The following is a 22,823-nucleotide window of genomic DNA, read 5'->3' as shown; positions in this document are numbered from 1 at the left end:
ATACAGGTTATGCTGCTTGTGCTGCTTCCTCTTTGAAAACCTTGAAACAAACACAGTATTATTTGACTCATATGTGAAGACGTAAGGGAGCTGTTCAGAATAGACAACAGCACATGGGAGCTAAACTATCACAGCACTGAGCCTATGTTCACCGTCATCTCTTTAAAGATCTGCTAGAAAGGCTTTTGCTGGTCTTTTTATATTCTCAGAATCATGAAATGCTGTCATCTGAGACACACTTAGGCATTGGCAGTTTGCATCTCTCTTGGTCACCAGCCTGAATACTTACAAGAGAAGACAGTTCTGAATAAACAGCATCAACAGGAGTGTGACTAGGGTATCATAATAAAAAGGTGATGAAGATCTCTGATCAATTATTCTTGATATAAGAAACCTTTGCAGGTAGCATGGACTCATTGATGTTTTAAACCCAGGTCTGGATTAATGCTGGGGCTTTAGGGGCTGCAGCCCAGGGCCTCGGGCTAAGGGGAGCCCCGCAGGCCTGCGGCCCGGATGCAGCCCACTGCTTCTTTCTATCCAGCCCACGGCAAGTCTCTGCACTGCAGGCCAGATATTGGTCCCCGAGCCTCAGCACCCCCCCCTTTCCCCCATGGGCGTGGAGCTGCAAGAGCCAGCTTGCCAATGTGTCCCAGCAGCCCCTAGGCAAGGGCCCTTCAGGGAATCTCTGCATGCTGCCCCCGCCCCCAGAGCCAGTTCTGCAGGTCCCAAAGCCAATGGGAGCTGCGGGGGTGGCGCCTGCGGGCACAGACAGCATGCACTGTACAGAGCGGCCTGGCCCCTCTGTCTAGGGGCCAGACATGCCGGTCACCTCGGGGAGCAGAGCAGTGCGGAGCCAGGGCAGGCAGGGATCCTGCCTTAGCCCTGCTGTGCCACTGCCCAGGAGCCACCCAGGGGAAGTGCCTCCCAGCCGGAGCCTGCACCCCTCATCCCCTCCTGCATCCCAATCCCCTGCCCCAGCCCTGAGCCCCTTCCTGCACCCAAACTCCCAGAGGCCCCACAAAATCTAATAGCCCCGGGCCCACAGGAGTTAATCTGTCCCTGTTTAAACCACAGACCAAACAAATTGTACTTAATAAAGAAAAGAACAGTTGTGCTTAACCTGAATATTATTTACAGCTGTTTGTTCTACTGACTTGCATCTTCAGTGATATCAGTGTTGGGTATTTCTTCCGATTGTTCTTTCTGTGGAAGGTAGTTAAATAGTTTCTATTCTAATCAAATTTGGAAACCTAGTGTATAGGTCTAAAGTTCTTGCTAACACATGTACACACATTCCAGTTCTCCCATTATATTTTGTGCCATATTAAAAAAAATGATTTTGTCTAGAACACAGTAGGGTAGGATAAGGATAAGGATCTTTGCTTAGTGGCTACTAATTGTATCCACAGCCAAAATCTTTGGTCCTTTTTAATGTTGAAAAAAGTTCATTAGATACAGACCACAGACCTGCTAGGTCCAGTACAGATTATATATAACATAGAGCAGATTGTCATATATATCTCACAGACTTATTTCCTGTGTTTCCCTACAGTGTGAAGGGGGGGTTTTTTGTTGTAGGTCTCAGAACGTGCTCTCCCACAATGGTGCAGCTGAACTCCTGCACAGGGAAAAGTTTGGGGAGGACAGGCTGTTTTTTATTAGCCAATACAAAAATCATTCCTCTGGAATGGAGTAGGTGTTCACGTGGGGAGGATTCTAACTTTCAGAGAAAAAATATCCCTCATGCTTCAAAGGTAAAGAATTCACAAAGGGAAACACAAGAGACAGCCACACCCCTTGTCACCCAGACTATGCATTAGTATGCAATTTTTGTAAAAAGTAACACACACACACTCTTTCGCATTAACAGTTTCATTGACTGTTCAGGGGAAGCATAGGAATTGGCTCAAAAATCTGCTATACCAGCCTAAATTTAATCACTCTTCAGGCACCATGGACCACTAATACAGCCTTGCCTGTATCCCAGCCCATGAAATCCATACATCACCAATTTCAATTTTTGCTTTGTGCCATGATCTTCTTTCCAAGACCCTACTTGTCTGTGACTTGTATCTCTCAGTCCTGTTAGCTCCATGCATAGAATTCTACTTGTTCATGCTAACTGCTCAGGCCCCTTTACTTTCACCAATCGTCTTTCAAATGAACATCAGTGCACACGTACAGTATTCTACCTGCATAGCAAACACCAGCTGCTGTTTGTCCCTGAGAACCAAGCAGAGAGGATTGCATTGATTGGACTCCTTCCAGTTCCCAAGACAATGTTACAATCCTTCCTGTTGTGTTTTCCCCCCAAAGGACAAGGAGTAGATAGAACCTGTTGACCAACCTGGGGAGTGTTGAAAGTTAGAATGTTGGAATGACAAGAAAATGTTGCACGATCTGGAGCCCTGATGTTGACTGCACACAGTAATTTGAGTGCACTTTGGTTGGCCTATCTTACATATATGTCTAGTGCCATATAAACCATAATAATCTGGAAAGTAAATGACACGCAAGGAATAACTGTGCTGTGGCTCCACATTTCCAAAACCAGCTTAACCTTTTTTCCAATAATTTTCCCAGCCAAAGAAACTCCTGAGCATTTTTATTCCCTAACTAATTTGGTTGTAGGAGTGCCAGCTTACTAGGGTCTAGGAACTTTTCCAGACTGCAGTGATTGATTGCCCACTTTCAGAGCTGCGGGCCTCATCTCCCTCTTCCTCTCCCCCCTACCCTCCACCCCCACTCCCATCCCCCACACACTTCCACTGTTTGCCAGGAGAGCTTTGGCTGAACTGGAAAAGGAAAGACATGGCCCTAAGTGCCCTGCTTGAGTGGAGCAAAGCAATAGTGCCCTTCTACCCTGTTTGGTAATCTTGTGCTTAGGTAGAGCAGGAGGCCACCTTTACTTTCCACCCTCCCAGCCTGATTGGGCCAGTCCTGGTCATATTGGCCGAATCACTCTCCCATAAGGAAGGGAGGCAGCTCACATTGCTCCTCCTGGGCATGGGCTGCCACTTACCACTGTTTTCTTTCCCCACACACCCTTTCCAGGGGTGGTGGTTTGGTTTTTTCCTGACTTTACTACTAGATTTCCCTACTTTGCTCTGGGCTTCGGCCAGCTCCTTTCTGAGGGGAAAAGAAGGCTCTTTACCACCTCACACTGGCAGTTAGCGGTGGGGGCTTTTCACCTTCAACAGGCTCTCCTCTGGGGAGGGGCACTGAGCTATCAAATTATTTGCGCCACCTGTGTGGCGTGTCCAGGGCGAGTTAACTGAGGTATCAAGGGGCCTGAGTTATTACTATGGCACCAAGCACTGATCATGTGGCAACTGGCTGGACCCTTATTCTGCATTGCATGGCACCAGGAGGGCTTCAGTGTCTGGCGCAGAAAGAGCCAACTTTCACCTCATCCTTTGCATGAGGAAATAGAAAAGGGGGATTTGAAGTCTTTCTGGTTCTGCTCCTTGGGTGGATTTACAGGAGGGAGCTAGCGGCACCAACATTTTGATGACTGCTCTGCATTTATAGTGATTTGTTTGCAAACTGCAATGCACTTATTCTGCCAGATAGTTTGTGGGAGGAGCCACCTGGCTGTTCCTCGCAAGTCACATTATGTCATAGCTAAGGCTAAGATTTTATCACGGATATTTTTAGTAAAAGTCATGGACAGGTCATGGGCAATAAAAAAAAATTCACAGAAGCCATGACCAGTCCCTTATTTTTCCTAAAAATAATGTGACAAAATCGGGATCTGAGGGTGCTTCACACCGCCAGTGGCAGGGCAGCTGGGAGCTCCGGGGGCCCACATTGCGGGTTGGGTGTTGGAGCTCCACCATGGCTGAGAGCTGCAGCAGCTGGGAGCTGCGGGGTGCCCCTGCTGCCCGTGTCGACTTGGAGTTCCGGAGGCGGGGCTACCCTCAGCCCCCTGCCCCTGTGGGTGGCAGGGGACCCTACAGCTCCCCACAGCTGCAGGCTGAAGTCACAGAGGTCTCTGGAAGTCACGGATTCCGTTAATTCCACGACCTCCATGACTAAATCGTAGGCTTAGTCATAGCTAATACAAGTTGTGGCCATAGCTTTAACCAGGTCTCTGTGTGTGGTGTCTTATTCACTGAGGGTCCAGCTCATGGCTCTGTGGATAGTTTTCAGACTTCATTATTGCATGCAGTTTTGTTTTAGCCGTGTTGATCCCAGGATATAGGTGAGTGATGTAATATCTTTTATTGAACCAACATCTGTTGGTGAGAGAGACAAGCTTTTGCGCTTACATACACCAGTAGAGCACTCTGTAAACTCAAAAGCTTATATCTCTCTCATCAACACTTCTTTAAACTCATTATTACTTAAACTCTGATTTAAGAGTTCCACACAACGTTAACTCTAATTTTCTACATTACATCCTGCCATTTTGTGGGAGCTTCAGCAGATTATGCTTTGAAAGTGTACAGTTTGGGGGTTTTTGACGGGCACTTCAAAGTGAAAAGAGGCTTGTGAATAGGGTTTTAGCTAAACAACAGGAACACTGACAACATTTCTAGCAAGAAAAGCTCTGAAAGATCAATTGGTGAAACTAAAGCACTCAGAAAGCATCCATCTCATTAACCCTTGTTCTTTAATGGACAAATATATATATATTGTATCTGGGATTGGGGTTGCCTCCCTGACCATCCTGGCTAATAACCATTGGTGGACCTATCCTCCACTAACTTAGCTAATTGTTTTTTGAACCCAGTTATAGTTTTGGCCTTCACAACAGATGCAATGAGTTCCACAGGTTGACTGTGAAGAGTTCCATGGTGCGCTCCAGTCCACTAGTCTATGCTATGCCTCCCCATGACCTAGGTCACAAGCTGCTACTCCTCAGTGGCTTGTGCCAAATTTTAAGTATCTACTAATTCTGGGGGCCTCAGTATATGGGTGGCTGATTTTCAGAGGTGCAGAAGGTCAGTGATTCTCAACTAGCCATCCAAGCATGGAAGTACTCAGAATTTGAAACTTGGGTCTATGGCTTTATTAACTTGAGTATTTCTATGACAGAATCAAAATACCACAACTGACTATTGCAGCAGCCAACAGAGGCCAGATTTTTCTGGCTTTCAGCAAGTGAGGAGGAACAGGAAGTATTCAGGAAAAGGCTGCGTAAGGGGAAAGGTATCTCCTAGGCCTCCTGCTAGGTCCCCATGGGAGGACTTTCCATCAGAGCTGCACCTTAACTCTAAACTTACAAAGACTGAGCAGGATCATTCCTTTATAGCAGTCACACAACACTTAATCATGTACCCCAAATCCCAGCAAATCCTGATAACAGATGTGCTGGCCCTCCCTGTTCTTACAGGCCAACACCATGCTACAGCTCTCTTGTAGGTGTCACAAAATCATCATTAATAGGAAGCAAGGAAAAAACATCCTGTAATTCTGCAGCACATAAGGAAGCCATAATGGCATTTCCTGCAAATGGTCACCAAGCTGCTTTGCAGGAACCTAGACTATTAGTGTCAAGGGAGATGGATGTGGCCATCTTGCATAGCCTTTTCTGGAAGGAGTTAGTCTCATATTAGGTTTGCACTTATAGAATCACAATTATAACTCTGGATCTCACTTACTTGAGTAAGAGATAATATTTCCTATGGAGGAAAACCCTGAAATTGAATTTGTCAGCTCCCAGGGAAGTGGCCTTTGTTTTATGTATATATTTCTTTTCATGTACAGTGTAACACATTTTGAGCTAATCTTGCGCTCAATTCTCTGTAACAGACCTTCCAAGTATGTCTTAAAATTCTTAGTCCTGATTAGCACTGGATTTTTGAGCCTTTTTATTTTGAAAATATAAATGCACTATGGAACTTTGCAATTATATTTTACTATGTAATTGACTAGCTTCTAGAAAAACTACAGCGACAGAGTCCACTCTGGAAGCTCAAAATTTCATACACTCTTTTCCTCTTGAAAACATTATGTGCATTAACAGATTGAGGCCGTGGGTGGTATGTGACTCCCGCATTTGGGGAGCCTGGACCTGAATGTTGGAAGCTCCCTGGAAGTGTGGAGGCCACCAGTGCCTGGACCATGGCCCTTCCCCCTGCTCTGCCCTGAGGCCCGCCCCCAATCAGCCTCCTCTCCCCAAGGCCCCACCCATGCTCCACCCCCACTCCACCCCAGGCCCTGCTCAGTCCTGTCCCCTGCCTACACCTTTCTGCCCTTCACCCACCGCTTGTACCTCTCTGTCCCTTCCCTGGAGTGGTTCCCCTCGCCTCTCTACCTTTCGAGGGTCCACAGGGGAAGCAGCAGAGAGGCACGAGAGGCAGGCAGAGGGGAACGCAGGGGGAAGTGGTGGACTGGAAGCAGAAAGAGGAGCCATGTGGATGGGGCCACAGGGGAAGAGCGGGACATGGGAGTGGGACCTCAGGGCAGAGCAGTGGTGGCACTCCAAAGGTGGCAGGCTGGCAGCGTGCCTCTAAAGGGAGGTGTGTGGTATCCCGTTTGGGGAGGCTTAGCCTCCCCTGGCCTATTATACCCACTACCCACGATTGAGGGACTCCTTTGTCTCATAACACAGCAGACTCTGTTGGAACTTTTCACCTTTGAGAGTCATGAATAAGTTCCAAACTGGATTTTTAAGTTTTTCCTCCCAGACCTACCACATAGCCAAAAGCTCACATCACAACCACCACATTCGTACAAAAATCCCAATATAGTAATTTATTACTGAGCAACATCAAAAATATATATGTCAATGTATAAAATGCAGAAAGGCAAAGTCCCTCTGTATAGTAACTAGCAGGAATTCAGAGAGCAAAAGTGTTGAAAGAAAATGTAAGAGGAAAAAAAACAAAGTAAGGGTGTCCATTTTATTATCTTCACTAGATTTTTAAGTGTTCTTCTCATATACTAAGAATACAATACATTTTATACCTTGGTGTAGGTAATAGTCACAGCTCCTTAAAGTGAGTCCATGGTTAAGCATATCTGCTTCTTTAAACTGTCCCCCTGGTTTGCTGTGGCTTTATCTTTTCCTAATATTGCTCTTCTCTGAAACCAAAGGCCTCACATACAAATTCAGCAACTCATGACTGTATGCTGTAAAAGAGAAATGATCAAGCTAAGTTCTAAATAGCTATAATGGTCAAATTGATTTTTAAAGAAAAATATGGCATACTGCATTACTGAAGGTGAGTGTTACAACCGTTAGCAAAGGGTTAACACTTCAGCTTTATTAACTTTATCCCCCTTTAAATGGCTGAATTGGATTTTCCTACCTGTGAAACATACTACACTGTCTGGTGTGACTTGCTGTTACAAAAGGGAATATATGGTAATTAATGACAGAAACAGAAAGCAGCTTCTCACTACAGTAATGCAGTTTTGGGAGCTTTACTGCCATGCCAAAGACATCATTAGCTTGACAGCCAATTAAAATATATTATTTGTATCAAATTTTAGATTCCTAAAATGTAATGTCGAATGGGATGCTTATAACAAGATTAACAATGTTACAGTCTGATCTAAAGACAGAGAAATCAGATGTGAATGATGTGCTATGTATTGTGTAATAGAAAACCCCAATATTGCATGTGAGCAGTCCCATTGCTATGCATGCTTCCAGAATAAGAGCCAACTCTGTACATTTATCAAAAGCCTCTTGCAATGTATTGAATTGACTCAGTTAGTGTCATCAGAACCTGTGGTTACATTTATAACTGGAACATCAGAGATGGATGTATTACAGAGATAGGGCAGTATGTCAAGAAAACATGGTTTCTGAAAAATGTCCATAGGCATAAAAGTCATGAGCACTGATATTCTCAAGCATCACTTTAATAATGCTCGCTTTTGGGAGATGAACTACACACAGAAACATTTCCAATACAGTGGTATGTTTTGCATGTATTAAGCAGCTTTCATCCAAGAACCTAAAAGCACTTTACTCACTGTGAATCCCATTTCCTTAAAAACCAGCCCAGATTCTTATCCAGAGGAGCCACCCCCTCTTCAGCCTATCCCAGGACTCAGCTTCTCTTTGAAACCACCCACCCAGAAGGGAGCAGGGATAGAGCACACCAATGGAAGCTCAGTCTGTGAAGGGCTCCCCTTTCTTCCTACAAGCACAAGGTCCATCAGCAAAATCCCAAGTCTCATTTACTTCTCTTAGCCTTTATCCCAAGCTGGACAGTGGACATAAGCTCTAATGAATGTTTAGTTCCTAGAAATCTCCTAATATTAAACTTCCAGTTTGTACCCTTTTTAACCTAACTGGACCTCCACGATGAGATTAAGAAGGCAGAAAATAAATGAATAGTGTAAAATTCTTTCCTGACACCAAAAACATTAGATTGGTAAGACCCACGGCATCCTGATAGCTCACTATACTGCAACAACAAGGAGGAAGTACCAGGCAGCTAAAGATGCAAGGGGCCCCCAAATGCACAAGAAGGGTTTAAATTGATGGAAGGGAGATGCATCAGGGCCAAATAGCTTCTCAGCTCCACCCTGGCTGGCCAACAGGAGACAGAGAACCCAAGGTAGCAGGGGCCCAGCTCTGATATTTCCAGGTATTTGCCCATGATTAGGCCTCAACTGGAGTATTGTGTCCCGTTCTAGGCACCACATTTCAGGAAAGACGTGGACAAATTGGAAAAAGTCCAGAGAAGAGTAAGAAAATAATTAAAGGTCAAGAAAACATGACCTATGAGGGACGACTGAAAAAAAATTGGTTTAGTCTGGAAAAGAGAAGACTGAGAGGGGACATGATAATAGTTTCCAAGGACATAAAAGGTTGTTACGAGGAGGAGGGAGAAAAATTGTTCTCCTTAACCTCTGAGGATAGGACAAGAAGCAATGGGCTTAAATTGCAGCAAGGGCGGTTTAGGCTGGACATTCGGAAAAACTTCCGAACTGTCAAGGTGGTTAAGCACTGGAATAAATTGCCTAGGGAGGATGTAGAATTTCTGTCATTGGAGATTTTTTAAGAGCAGGTTAGACAAACACCTGTCAGGGATGGTCTAGATAATGCTTAGTGGTGCAGGAGTGCATCCTTGAGTGCAGGGGACTGGACTAGATGACCGCTTGAGGTCCCTTCCAGTCCTACAATTTTATGATTCATCCCCTGCCTTTCCCTTATGGGAGCTGGTTATCATACCTGCTGATCCAACTAACATCTCTCCTCCCACCACTGAGATGGGGGGGCAGGGGAGAAGGACATTCTTTGCAAGTCCTTTTAATGAAAAAAAAATTGCACCTGCCTTAAGTGAGTCAGTAGGATCCAGCTGTCCTCTGCTCTTTCTGCAGCTGGGAGAGGAGTTTGCCTGGATCTAAGCATCCCCTGGAACCGTCCTGGTACTAATGCCTAGTGAAGAAGGATGCTTCTTCCCCTTATTAGGAAACATCACAACCAGGAGGGTCATTCCTTCGAGGTCCCATAAGGACCTGAACTTCTTGCCACATATGCAATGATCATGTAATGGAAATATCCTACTGTAAAGTGACACAGAATGTGAAAGTGGCTTTTGAAAATTTTACCCCAAGTCCCATTTTCAAGAGAGACTCAGGCAGTTAGGCTCCTAAGTCTCTTTTGAAACTGGTATGGAGGAGCCTAAGTCACCTAGGTGCTTTGAGAATATTCTCCTATATCTCCTACAAGGGTATGTTATCAGAAAGTACATGTACCACAACCTATACAAGGAATTTTTATCTTGACTTTCTAGAGACAAATCACTTGAGATCTGCTCTACTGGCTTCAGAGGTCACCCAAAACCCTAAACAGAATTATATGCTTGTATTAAATGGTTGCTTTAGCATACTGCTACTTGCTTTGCATGTACTAGCACATATACATTAGTTATATGTCCCCTGCAGAGTTACTATGTTATTGGCTATGCATGTAATAATGTTGTAGAGTCACAACAACTGTACCTTATCCTTATGGTAGATATTGTATCATGCACCATAATTATAAGGCCCATATTTCCTGCGTAATTTCAGTTATTGTGAGAGACAGGCTCAAACCAAACCTCAGATTCAAACAGCATCAAACTTTGAAAAAGGTCAGCTTTTGACCAAGCTTTGCAGCTTATGCCTAGTTATTAACGGATTGTATTACGCAGCATTTCACTCAATAGAAGTGTATTTTTTTTAAAACAACTTTATTCCTCCATGTATTTTAAGCTGTACTGCATAAATAGTCTTTGCAGGTTTTGTATTCCTTGTTACTAGGTATGTTATATAAATTTCATTTCAGAGGCACTGGGGTCACAGCATCAGCACATTAGAATAAAGAAAAATCAACACAGCTCAGCAACCAAATTTCGACTCTATACAGACACAACTGAAGAAGGCTGTCTGATTTTGTTTGATCAGCTGGAAACTCTTGACAAATGCAGTTTCAATGCCTCTCTTCCTCTGGTGATGATAGTCCACGGATGGTCGGTATGAACTTCACATTATTTTCTTTTTAATTCAAGATGCATCTGATCTGATCTACTTCCCTTCTTATTATGTTACTACCAAAGTATCTTCCAAGGAAAGGTTAGGAAAAGAATGACTGCCTATTTCCTTAGTAGGAAACATATCTTGAAATAGTTCAGAGTCTGTTACTCCCATTGAATTCGGAGACAGAATATCAACCTCTCATAGAGGAGACCTGTGTTAGAGATTATTTTCATATTCCCTGGTTTAAACCCAGTAGAGTCTGAACAAGTAGCTGAATTAATGTGCTATATCTCTAAAGGCACATGTACTGATTTCATTTCTGTTCTATTTGCTAACAGATACTTCCAGATTGTTATTGAAAAGAAGTGCTCAAAATCTCCCCACATCTCTTTCACACACACCTTGAAGAGAAATTCTCTATAAACACTTTCAGCTGAAAATGGAGCCTTGAACAGCAATAACTAACCACTGAACTGGTTCCAAGTTAAAAAAAAAAATTAAAAAGCCAGTTCAAACAGCCGTTCTAGTCTGCAGTGAATTTTGATCAGCTCTTCAGTTTAAAAAAATGTTCATTTAACAGACATTCAAAGCAGAATCGTATAGAAGCCACACTTACTAGCAAAGGTGGACAAAACTGTCTGAGCAAATCTTTTATCACAGAAAACTTTATAGGGCATTGCCCCCAAGCACATGGATGTAATACCTTTTGGCATTAGTAGGAGCTACAGATGAATAGGGATGGAGAATGCACCACTAAAATTATTTCAGTAAAGGACCCCAAACAAATATGTAAGGGAAAAAAAGATAAACAACTCTCTTCCGAATTCCCATTGAGCTTTTTGTAACAAAGTGGAAAATGACGATGCAATTTGAAATTGGAAGAGGAATACCATATCAGAAGTTTGGACACAGTGAACCAGGGTTTCAACTTGTTCTGCAACCTGGTTAATAGTTCCAGTTTTGTAAAACTCAAGTGAAGTTCCCCATATCAGGTACAGACATGTAAATTCAAGAGCTTTTATTTGGACCCTGTCTACAATGAGGTTGAAATCTTGGCCTCATTGAGGTCAATGGCAAAACTCCCATCAACTTCAGTGGAGCCAACATTTTACTCTGGGTCTTTAACCAAACTGGGGGACCTTATTCAAACACTGTCCTCATTGAGCAAACAATGGGCCTGAGCCTATTCCCACTGAAGTCAGTGACAAAACTTCTTAACTTCAGCATGAGAGGGATCAGGGCCTGAGTTGGAACTCTGTGCTTAAGCCAAATTTAAACATGGATTCTCAAACTCTGTTAGAGGGTCAGTGGAAAAGAGATTTAGAAGCCTGTAAGTGCCCCGGTGAAGGGAATGTATTCAATTAGTTTAACTTAATTCTGACAGCTTTAGCAATTAGAAAATTTGGCTGTATTAGATTTGATAGAAACTAAAGATTCTTACAATCAAAAAAGCATTAGGAATTTATGACCCATTGAATTGAATGGGACTTTTCAGGCGAATCCAGGCTTCATGATCAAACCTTTAAAAAAAAAAAGAGAGAGAGCGAGCGAGCGAGCACGCATGCGCACAACAAGAACAAAAACGGGGCAGGACAGATTTCAAAATGATTGATGGAATCTTCTAGAAAATCAGAAGTCTAGAACTCTAGATGCCCAGCAATCTTTCACCACCACACCTACCCCTTTCCCTGTACCTAGGATTTTTGGAGGGTAGCTGCTGTAAAATGAAATCTGAGAAATTACTCAGTTATCCCTGGAAGAGAGAGTAAATACAGTGGCACCTGTTCATTGTCAAGGGCCCATGTCAAAAGGCCCAAAAGTTGAATGCTTTTGATATTGGCTCTTGAGTTTGTTTTATCCTTCTGATCTTACTACTATATGCAATCATTTTATCGTCATCCTCAGAAGTGATATACAAAACCTGATGACTACTAAATAATCCTCCTTGCTCACATATTCACGTTTTCATGCAATTAGTTGTCAGGAATTGCATAGGAATGTACTTGGTAAAGAGGTTCTTCCCCCCCCCAAACCCTTTTTTACAGGTAGATGGAATGTTAGAAGGGTGGATCTGGAAGATGGTAGCAGCCCTGAAATCTCAGCATAAACAAACAAATGTGATTATTGCAGACTGGCTTACACTTGCTCACCAGCATTACCCTATAGCAGTACAGAATACACGCAATATAGGACAAGAGATAGCAGATTTCCTGGAATGGCTGGAGGTAAGTGCCCCGAATCAAAATGTGTTTCTTTGAGCAAGAGCTATTTTCTCCTTTTGTTTATGCTTTCACCTTAGTTCGAAGTTATGTTGTTAATGTGCTCTGCTTCACTCACTTACGTTCTTTCATTGCAATGCACAAACAAATTTCTTCCATAAACTTTAAGATGACTTCATAAAAATTTTATTGTGCAAGAGAGAGACAGCAAGTGGCCTTCTGTTTATTAAAACATTTGATATTACTTTAGAGATGTGATCGTTTCATGCTACTGTAATTTTCTTTGTTCTGTTAGCACTTCTGCAGGCAGCTGTTTGTCTGAGTTATAGACCTGTACTGGATAATAAAGCTCAAGTTCAAAACACTTAAACTGACAGTGGTCGGTGGAAGCAGGGGAGGGATGAAAGAGCAACACATTTTCAGAGCCTGGTTTTGCGTGAGCATCATTGGCAAGAAGAATGGGCTTCGCTGGACAGGGGCGGAGGTGTTTTGGCTTCAGTTCCCATCTCTGCCACAGACTTTAAGGGTGATCTTGGACAAGTCTTTGCTTCAGTTCTCCACAGCTGGCACTAAGCACTTTGGTCCCCTCAGGCCCTCCCCAAAGTGGACTCAGCTGCTGTGGAAGGAGCAGCAAGGCCTGAGCTATGCTAATGTGATGAGTCCCAGCATTGGCCACTGCACCTGGTTTCAGTTAAAGAGGGAGCACCCTCACAGAGACAGACACATGTGCTTCAAAGCTGTCCTAGCTGTGGCAGGCAGCCATGCCAGAGCTGCATTGGTCTGATGGCTACCAGCTACTGCTTTTGCCATGATGGTGATGGAGGAGCGCGATGATGATATTTCAGCTGATGGGGGAGTGAAGACTGACAGAACAAGAGCTACCCATATAAATCAGGTGCTTTAGGCAGCCCCCTATTTAGCGTGCACACACACACACAGAGCTGGTCCAGGATTCCCCATATGTAAAATGGGATAATGCTTCCCTACCTCACAGGGAAAATATGAAGTCACAGGCCACATCTACACTAGAGAGATTTGTTGGCATAGCTATGTTGGTTGAGGTGTGAAAACACACACACCCACAAGCCTAGCCAACACAGCTGTCCTGGCAAAAACCCCAGTGTAGATGCAACTGTGCTGACAGAAGAGTGCTTCTATTGGCAGAGCTAATGTCATCTGGAGAGGTGGTGTAGCTATGCCACCAGAAAACCTTTTCTCAGCATACACTGCATCTACACTCAAGGTCTCTGCCAGCATAACTGTGCTGGTATAGCCGTATCAGCAAAGTCTGCGTAGTGTAGACCAGCCCACGTCCTTTTAGTCGTGGCTATGTCTACACTGAACTTTCTTTTGGGGGGAAAAAGAAGTCTGTAAAGTTGACTGAGAAATTTGTAACAAACGCTAATGAAGAGCAAAGCATCTACCACCGGTGATGGCAGGATTATGAGTCTGGTAGCACCTTAAAGACTAACAGATTTATTTGGGCATAAGTTTTTTGGGTAAAAAACCCACTTCTTCAGTTGTATGACTCCATGCATCTGAAGTGGGTTTTTTACCTACGAAAGCTTATGCTCAAATAAATCTGTTAGTCTTTAAGGTGCCACCGGACTCCTTGTTGTTTTTGTGGATACAGACTAACACAGCTACCCCCTGATACTTATGGAGAGTGGACACTATGCCACAGAGAGCACGAAGATAACTGGTGTCACCCTTCTACTTTGTGAGATTAAAAGTAACCTTTGCTCTTGTTCAAACTGGGTCATGGTGGCAGTGACCTGAAGTGATATTTTGATAGCTGGTTAGTGATCTATGTGAGACAAGCGGGTGGACTTAGTGCAATTCCCAGAGGAGAGGTGGCACATCAGAGACATCACTGACGATCATACTTGCTAGCTGTCTCAGCAGACAAACCAAGGACTGACTACAGCATGGGGCTGAAGAAGTGATTCTGAGCACATTGCTGTGGCAGCATGGGTGGATTCCTTTATGCTGTGTCCCCCCAAGATTTACACTGGCTGTCACCTTTCACAGCTTTACGTTCCATTGAGAGGGAGATTAAATTCACTGGAGAGAAAGTGTTCATAAAGTAAACAGTGCTAACAAAACACAGTTTTGTTGAAACCAATGAAACAACAACAAAAACTACCCCCAGTCCACTTAGCAATGAGAATTTTCCTTTCCACCCTCCAGAAGTGTATTTCTGATGTGTGTCCAACTGCTTAGAGCCAGATGTGAACACCTGAAATGGCCACAGTGGAGGTATCAAATATTTCAGAGGTGTATGTGTTTTAATTGAAAATACAAAGAAAGCCAATCTTAGAGTTCTTAGTCCAGGCGTTTAGGAGGCATCATTTCTAGTTTAGCAACGTCTGTTAAGAAAACTATTAATTTCAGATTTCCCAGGTGTAATTTCTGAGAATCACCTTTCACAAGAATTTACTATTTTCCCTCTAAATACTTCTCTCTAGTGGAGATTGAGAAATGTAGCAGAATAACATGGCTTCCGGTAAAGTCCACCCTGAAAGGTTTGGATATTTCTGTAAGAGACACAAATACCACATTTTTCTTTCCAACTCAGAAAATTCTTGTGCCTCACAGTGTAAGTGAGAGAGCTAAGATATATGCTGTATTGAGTAGGAAGAGTGATGAGCCCAAGGCCATTCTACTTCAGTGGGCTTGTTTCAGATCAGATACCCAGTTGTACAAATTAGTCCAAGAAATGACACTGATGTATCACTTTACATTTCTGATGAGAAGGGCTGTGATACTTTGCTTGCAGTATGCATCAGTGTCTCAGTATGAGGTGACAGGACACTATATGTAAAGGATTGTTTTACCCTGTATTTAACACACATCCAGCAACTGAAAAGCAGAATACTGCAGACACAGATAATAGAATACCTGCAACATTTCTAATGAAGATCAGCAAACCCCTGCTATTTCTACCCAGGGCCCACCTGAGCAGAGTAGGTGAACAACAGTGTCTAATTGTATGGCAGTTTCCTGAAATATGCACATGTCCAGTAGAAGTTAAATGAAGTTAAAACCAGCAAATGCCTTTTGTGACCTAAGCACCTCATTTGATCATTGGTATCAAAATACAAACTGGCTTGTGTTGTAACCGATGGGAATTCTTAGACAGCAATTACCAGTTTATTTTTCATTTTTTATGCACCTAAATCAAACTGCTGATGTCTTCCAGGAATCTGTTCAATTTTCCAGAAGCAATGTTCATCTAATTGGGTACAGCCTAGGAGCTCATGTTTCAGGGTTTGCTGGCAGTTATATTAGTGGCACAAACAAGATTGGAAGAATTACAGGTAAAAAAATATTTATAACTTTAATAGAACAGCCAGCTGGCTTCATTGCTTAAGTGTACTGATATTTAACAGCCTTATGTTACAGCTTACATTAGAACTATAATTTTTTAAAAATGAGCAATCTTATCTGCACTGATTGTGTGAGTACATAACAGTGATATTTACACTGGATTTTCAAAGGTTTTCTTGTAATTAATTTATTTCAGGAGTCCTATGATGCAGTGTGCTAAATAAATTTACATTTGTACTGGTCTTCTTTTCTAATATAATTATTCCAAATTTTTACACACACACTGAGATCCTGATTCTGAAAATACTTAGACATGTAAGCAACTTTGTATGCTTGAATAGTCCCGACGAACTCAATGGAACTATGCAAGTGTGAAAATTTACTCGTATGTGGGATCAAAAGCTGAAAGATCTGCAGATATTGTTCTCTGTGGGCGTATTTTAGTAGTTATATAATTATTGCAGATATTCATGTCTTTAAAGGAAGGCCCATTGTTTTGTATAATGTAGTACTGAACAGAGGTAAGCCGGACACCCATCATTTGGAACTGGATCCCCAAAACAAATATGTTTAAATCCAGTGTTTTGTTCAGGCCCACCACTATGAGGGAGCAAAAAGTAAAGTCTATAGCCTCAAGCTCCATATATGTTACAGTTTGCAGGACATCCACTACAGGTCCTAAGGTGAATCCTAGGGCAAAACTCTTCTGATTATTAGGTCTTATGAGTAAGGCCCTGTGTAAATAAAGATTTCATGGAGGGCATGGAAATCACGAAAATGCCTCCAAACTGTGATCTCTTAAGTATTTGTCCTTGAAACTGACTACATTTACATGTGAAATTCATTCAGTCCTTGAAATTGACTAACATTAGTTGTACAATTCATTCCATCCTCAAAATTGATTAATTTCAGTTGTAAAATTTATTCCCTGCAAACTCTGTGAAATTCAATACTTTGCCATTTCTGCTATGGTGAATTTTCTTTAAAAAAAAAAAAAAAAAGATTTACGCAGGGTCCTACTTATGAACCTTCTTACTTATTTGCCTTCTCCAACCTGATCAAAACCAAAGTCCACACAATATCTAGAGTCCAAACATAAACGCTTCCTGGGGTTTGCCTGTTTAACAAAGGAATAGGAGATAAGATAAAGTTCAACTCATGCCTTTGCCCCAGGCGTGACAGCTCTCAGGATTCCTACCTCAGGCCTGCTCATTCTACACCCTATATTCTCTATTCCTGAAGAACTGCTCCTACCTCCCTTATACCAGGTGTCAAAATAAACCACTGCCTTCAGTGAGCCAGCAGAATTCACTGGATATTGCTGGGAAAGGGTTAACACCTGCTCACAGGGCGGGGTGTCTCAGGCACTGCCAGCCTTCTACAGATCTGTAGGAATAATACCACAGCGTCCAAATGTATTTTCTCAGTTCACCACATGATTCTTTTTCTTTGACAGAAGCTGTAATGAGTGGTGATATAAATGGAAGAGAAGCACATTTAGAGTCTGCCAAATGCTTGATATTTAAAGGCAAAGTGCACCCTTCTGAAAATATTTCTCTTAGCTGTAACCACTGTACTTTTTCTTGGCCGGCCAATGCCTGTGCAAGGGCTCTGACAATAAAAAAATGCAATTCGTGTATTTTTAGAGCTGTGAAATAGTCCATTTTGGACTTGTTGTGCATTGACTGCCGGTTCGTTCTCCTTCTAATGTACATTTTCTTGAAGTTACTCATTTTCTGCATTGGAATGGTAATTAGAGGCTTGATCCTGCTTCCACTAAAGTCTCTGACAAAATTCCCATTGACTTTAGTGGTGCAAAAGCAGGCCTCATCAGAAAAGCCATACGAACTCCACTTGCAACAAAGAAGCAGAATTTAGCACTTAAGCTTTTATTTAGGTTTTGGTTGGAAAAAGAAGCAAATTTCTCATTGCAAAAAGTTTATGCTCTAATGGGAACTAGATTCAGTTTTGAAGCTTCTCCCACTGGTGTAGAAACTGGGCTGAAATTCTTCTAAGCACAGAATCTTAGGATATCCAGTACTTACGTGTTCTGAATTGGAAGAATTACAGTAAGGATCTTTCTTGTAATATTTCTGTACACCATCTTCCAGCCTGAGTCCAAACCAAGGAAGTGCAGAGGTCCACAAGCATCAACCAAAGGATTCCACTCAAGTATGGTTCAAGTTCTGGGCAAAGGTTCAGAGTGCTTCTTATTTTATCCTAAGTAGTTTGGCCATCCCTAGCAGGAACCCTCAATATACCCTTTACCCTTTAAGGGTGAGCAAGTGAGAAAATGCTTAAAATAATTAAAATACATTATTTCTAATTATAATTAGGTGTATTCTTCAGTAGCACTGAAATAAGCTTGCAACAATAATCTCCATTAACTGAACACTGAATGGAAAATATCTACAAAAATTGGCCACACATTCATTATAGCCAACTTTACTTTTAATACACATGTGCCAATTCTGCTCCCATTAGACAAGGGGATTAGCAGGACTATCCAAGCAGTGTCTGGCCCAGAGTAGCCTTCTAGACACAGAAAAGCCGCTAAAAATGTACATGGGACATTAAAAAAAATTAGTTCTTCAATAGCCCTCAGAAAGTTAGGTGATAGGCACCTTGGAAAAATATTTAATAAACTAAATCTAACACTCCAAGTCTGGAATATTTTTTCTAAAGAGGGATAATTATTAGCCTTGAAGTACAGTCATTTGATGGTGGAGAATCATTCTGAATAAAAATAGCTAACCAGACACCAGAAGCCTTTCTATAAACAAACCAAACATTATGAAGTCTCAGGTCTCAAATGTAAGGTAAAAGTCAAGCTTAATGTGGAACACCTGTCTGCAATAGGGCCTCTGCCATGTGTGACCTCTGCAGGATTTAAAAACCAAAATTAAGTAAACACCACCCAAGCAGACGTAGTGGCAGTGAACACGGCTTGTCTACAACAAACACATCTATCTCTTCAGGCTAGTGTCCTTGTATATATAGCAATTACTGTTTGTTAGTGTCTATATTTGCTTTTAACTCTTTGGGTGTAGTTGTGTTCCCCCTACTCGTGGCCTTTTTGTCCCTAGTCTTGTTTCTTAGCATAAAGAAGGCAAGCCGTCACTAAAAGTCTGGGCAGTCATAGAGTGTGTTTTTCTCAGTTTTATGGTATTAATTTCATAACTTCTTTTGGTAAAACAAATCTACTGTAACTCTCAAACAGATTATTTGCATTTATTGTAGGCCTTGACCCCGCTGGTCCTTTGTTTGAAGGAATGTCACCAACAGACCGTTTATCTCCAGATGATGCAAACTTTGTAGATGCAATTCATACATTTACTCAACAGCACATGGGTCTCAGCGTAGGGATCAAGCAGCCAGTGGCGCATTTTGACTTTTATCCCAATGGAGGCACCTTTCAACCTGGCTGCCACATCATGCATGTGTATAATCACATTGCACAGTACGGAATCACTGGTAAGAAGTGCTTTTTGTCATGTCAAGGAAGCATTGCAGTCTGACTGACAGCAGCTCTGAGAAACTTCTAAATGTCCGTATGCAATTAAATAGCCTAAAGTGTCACCCAATATAAACAACATACTGTAAAAGGGAGCTTTTCTTAGCTAGAAACTGATTACCTGATTTTTAAGATGCTCTAAGCACCCACAGTTCACATTGACTTGAGTGAGAGCTCTGGGCACTTAGCACCTCTGAAAATTAGGACAAAAGCATCCTACTATCAACCAATTTGGAATGAGTCCAAGGATACTTATTTTGGGTACTGAGGCAAGAGGAGAGTTTACCCTAATTAAGACAGATACATTTACAATGCAATTAGTTATTTAAAATCAAATAAAATTCAGAACTGTACTACTTACCTCCCCGAATTATCTCCCCCCTTGCTACCCTCACAACCCTCAGGTACTACCCTGCAAAGTGGACAAACTCGCTCGCTCTCTCTCTAGGACCTTATTGCCAATTAGACAAGTAACAATCTAAGTTTTATATATAGAAGCTCTGTCCTAGTGTAGCGCAATGTAAATGTACAGAGACACCCCTGAAGGAGGTTGTAACTGCTGCAATATACTGCCGGAAGGTAAGGCACTCATGCAGAGTGACAATTAGAATGATTTGCTGAAACACCAGAACAGGGCAGAGTTTGCCCAGCATACTGCATTCCAAAACATTTTCAGCTGTTCTCACAGTACCAAGAAATAAAGCTATTAGATAGCCCATATCTGGCTTCAGCAGCTATGAATTAGGAAGCTCATGAGTGAGGATGTGTTTTCATAGTCTACCATGGTATATAACCACACAGAGAGGAAAATAAGATATAAAACTGTAATACAAAGGGAAAAGACTGTTAAAAATTACTTTTAAATTGAAGGCTGTTGATAGCAGCATGAAGAATAAGTACCCTAGTGTCAGGCTTGTTTCTCAACAATTTACAGTGGGAATAATGCATTCATGTTGTTCCTGTTGAACAACAACAGCTGCAAATGTGATTCATCAGGGAGGTTAGTCACTTAAATAGGTGTATGATATGCCAGGTATTACAGGAACAGCCAAAGTGCAGCACAGCGTTCTGCAATGCAGCCCACAGTGGCTGTCCTCTTTAATATGAAGTGAAGTCTGAAAAGACTACAGATACCAGCATGCTATGTTCCATATGGAACAGCCAAGATGGGGCATTGCATTCTGGTACCTGTAGTCTGAACAATTTTATTAAAGAAGAGGATGTTTACAGTCTGTTCCATTTTGTACACATTAGTTCCTGCTACGTTTGCCAGCTCAGTCAGATAGTGTTTGGATGCTCCTTGATAGAATCAAGAATTCTACATGTGTCTCTGCGGGGATTGTCTAACTGATAGGATTTAGTAGTAAATATGATGTGTTGAGAAGGATCAATAAGATTTACATGGCAGCTTACTACACTGCTTTGTAACTGGCACGGGAAGTGGGGGCACGGGAATGTCAAGGGTTTTGCTATTATATTTTCCAGGGATCACTCAGACAGTGAAATGTGCACACGAGAGGTCGGTTCATCTGTTCATTGACTCTCTACTGCATGATGATAAGCAAAGCATGGCCTACTGGTGCAATGATATCCACACCTTTGACAAAGGAATGTGCCTCAGTTGTAGGAAGAACCGTTGCAACACCCTGGGCTACAACATCAGAAAGGAGAGGCTCCAGAGAAACAGACGGCTCTTTTTGAAAACACGAGCACATGCGCCTTTCAAAGGTTAGTAGGTACACTTGCTCAGGAGCCTAACTAGAAAATGAAGTGAGAAAATTAACTAGGTTTTTGGATCTTGTTAAGTCATTTGCCTAAGTGATAAAATCACTAGGTAAAAATCAGTTTGTCCAGATAGTTGTGAATCCTAGTGGGCTTTTCCCCCCAGCCATTCCATCAAGAGCTCTCTTAATGTTTTAGTGGGAGAAGCAAGTTGCATGCTTATCACACAGTAATTGTGGATTCGTGGTTTCTAAGCTGCTCAGGTCCTGATCTGCAGAATTTTCTTATAGCTAACTCAAACCGAACAATTGGTATAGCATATGCAGGCTGCCAGCCAAGCCAAAAAAAACCCCCATAATTGCTCAGGGAGACCTGTAAGACCTCCCATTCTGACTGTGGTACAAATTTTATCTGTAATTAGTCTATAGCAGACATACAAATGATTACTTTTCAAACAGAAGACAGAACAGAATAGTGTGGGTTTTATAGGGTGGAATTGTAGAACTAAAATGAAGCTACTGGAATTCTAGTGTTATCTTCATTAAATCACTTTGTCAGGAGCACAATAACAGCTCACTATTTGAATTTGGAGAGAAAACACATACATAATTACACCAGTTACTATTGGGGGGCTGGAAATAGGTCTGATAGAGAATTACGGAATAGAGGCCTATATGCACTATAAAAATTGTCAAGGGACCTGCTTACATACTAACTACAACATGAGTTCTCAGCTTTGGGACTGAGGGATGGGAGGATGGGAACTGGTATCAGGGGTTCAAAGCCACCATACCCTTTCCATATTGTTATCATTAAGGGAGGTCCTGGAATGGAAGAGGTTAAGAACCACTGAGTTACAACACAGTGAACACACAGTCCCATCTTGTAGTGTAGCTGGGTCCATGCTAATGACTTGGAAACACAGTAAGAGCCCATCTACACTGCAAGACAGAATCAGGTTTAACCATGTCCCAGGACTATTGTGCTGTAACCATGTCCACTAACACAATTGCTTTTGTAGTATAGATGGGCATTGGGTGAGAGTTTGAAATAGTAAAGTAAACAACACACCTCTTTTCATCACCCCCAAGGTCTTTGGTGGCATCCAATTACCTCTCGAAATCAGGACTGAGTCCTCCAGCCCAGGTCATTTCCTACAAATAGTTCTTACAGTAGTTAAGATGACTTAACTGCAGGTGGCAGACACACACCATCCCATTCCTGACCCCCACAGCTGTGTGGGGGTGACAGGGCATTGGATAGTCAGGGGCAGCCAGAGTAAGAGAGGGGAAGGGAAGGCAAAGGCTGGCAGCTTGGGGAGGATGTAGGAGGAGGAGCCAGGAACAGGCTCCTCCCCTTCCCCCCACTCGACAGCTCCTCCCCTTTCTCCTGCTGCTGCTGCCACCTGCTGGCTCCAAGCTCACAGGAACTAAAAAGAAGGAGGCAGGAGAGCACTGAGGTCAGAGGAGAGAACGTCTCTCTGTCCTCAGGGCTGTTGCCTGCATCACAGAGCATCCAGCAGCGTGCGAATTGCAGGGGAAAGCCTGTGCTGCAGGAGATTCTGCTGGGACTCCACAGATGCAATGTGTGCCAGCGCCAGTCTGGCCCAC

The 22,823-nt window shown here is 42.6% G+C and overlaps 1 protein-coding gene across 1 annotated transcript in view; it reads left to right on the top strand.

Moving 5' to 3' along the window:
- The window catches only part of LIPC (lipase C, hepatic type), a 75,829-nt gene that overhangs the window by 42,403 nt on the left and 10,603 nt on the right, over nucleotides 1-22,823 (top strand). The window contains exons 2-6 of the mRNA XM_074964755.1: nucleotides 10,238-10,425; nucleotides 12,474-12,653; nucleotides 15,850-15,967; nucleotides 19,218-19,451; nucleotides 20,977-21,219. Coding sequence (XP_074820856.1) covers nucleotides 10,238-10,425; nucleotides 12,474-12,653; nucleotides 15,850-15,967; nucleotides 19,218-19,451; nucleotides 20,977-21,219 — 963 coding nt within the window. The remainder of the gene's footprint in view (nucleotides 1-10,237; nucleotides 10,426-12,473; nucleotides 12,654-15,849; nucleotides 15,968-19,217; nucleotides 19,452-20,976; nucleotides 21,220-22,823) is intronic.

This window comes from Natator depressus, chromosome 10 (assembly GCF_965152275.1).
Source record: "Natator depressus isolate rNatDep1 chromosome 10, rNatDep2.hap1, whole genome shotgun sequence".
Lineage (NCBI taxonomy): Eukaryota > Metazoa > Chordata > Testudines > Cheloniidae > Natator > Natator depressus.
The sequence above is the reverse complement of the archived record's forward strand: the minus strand, read 5'-3'. Positions and strand labels throughout refer to the sequence as shown.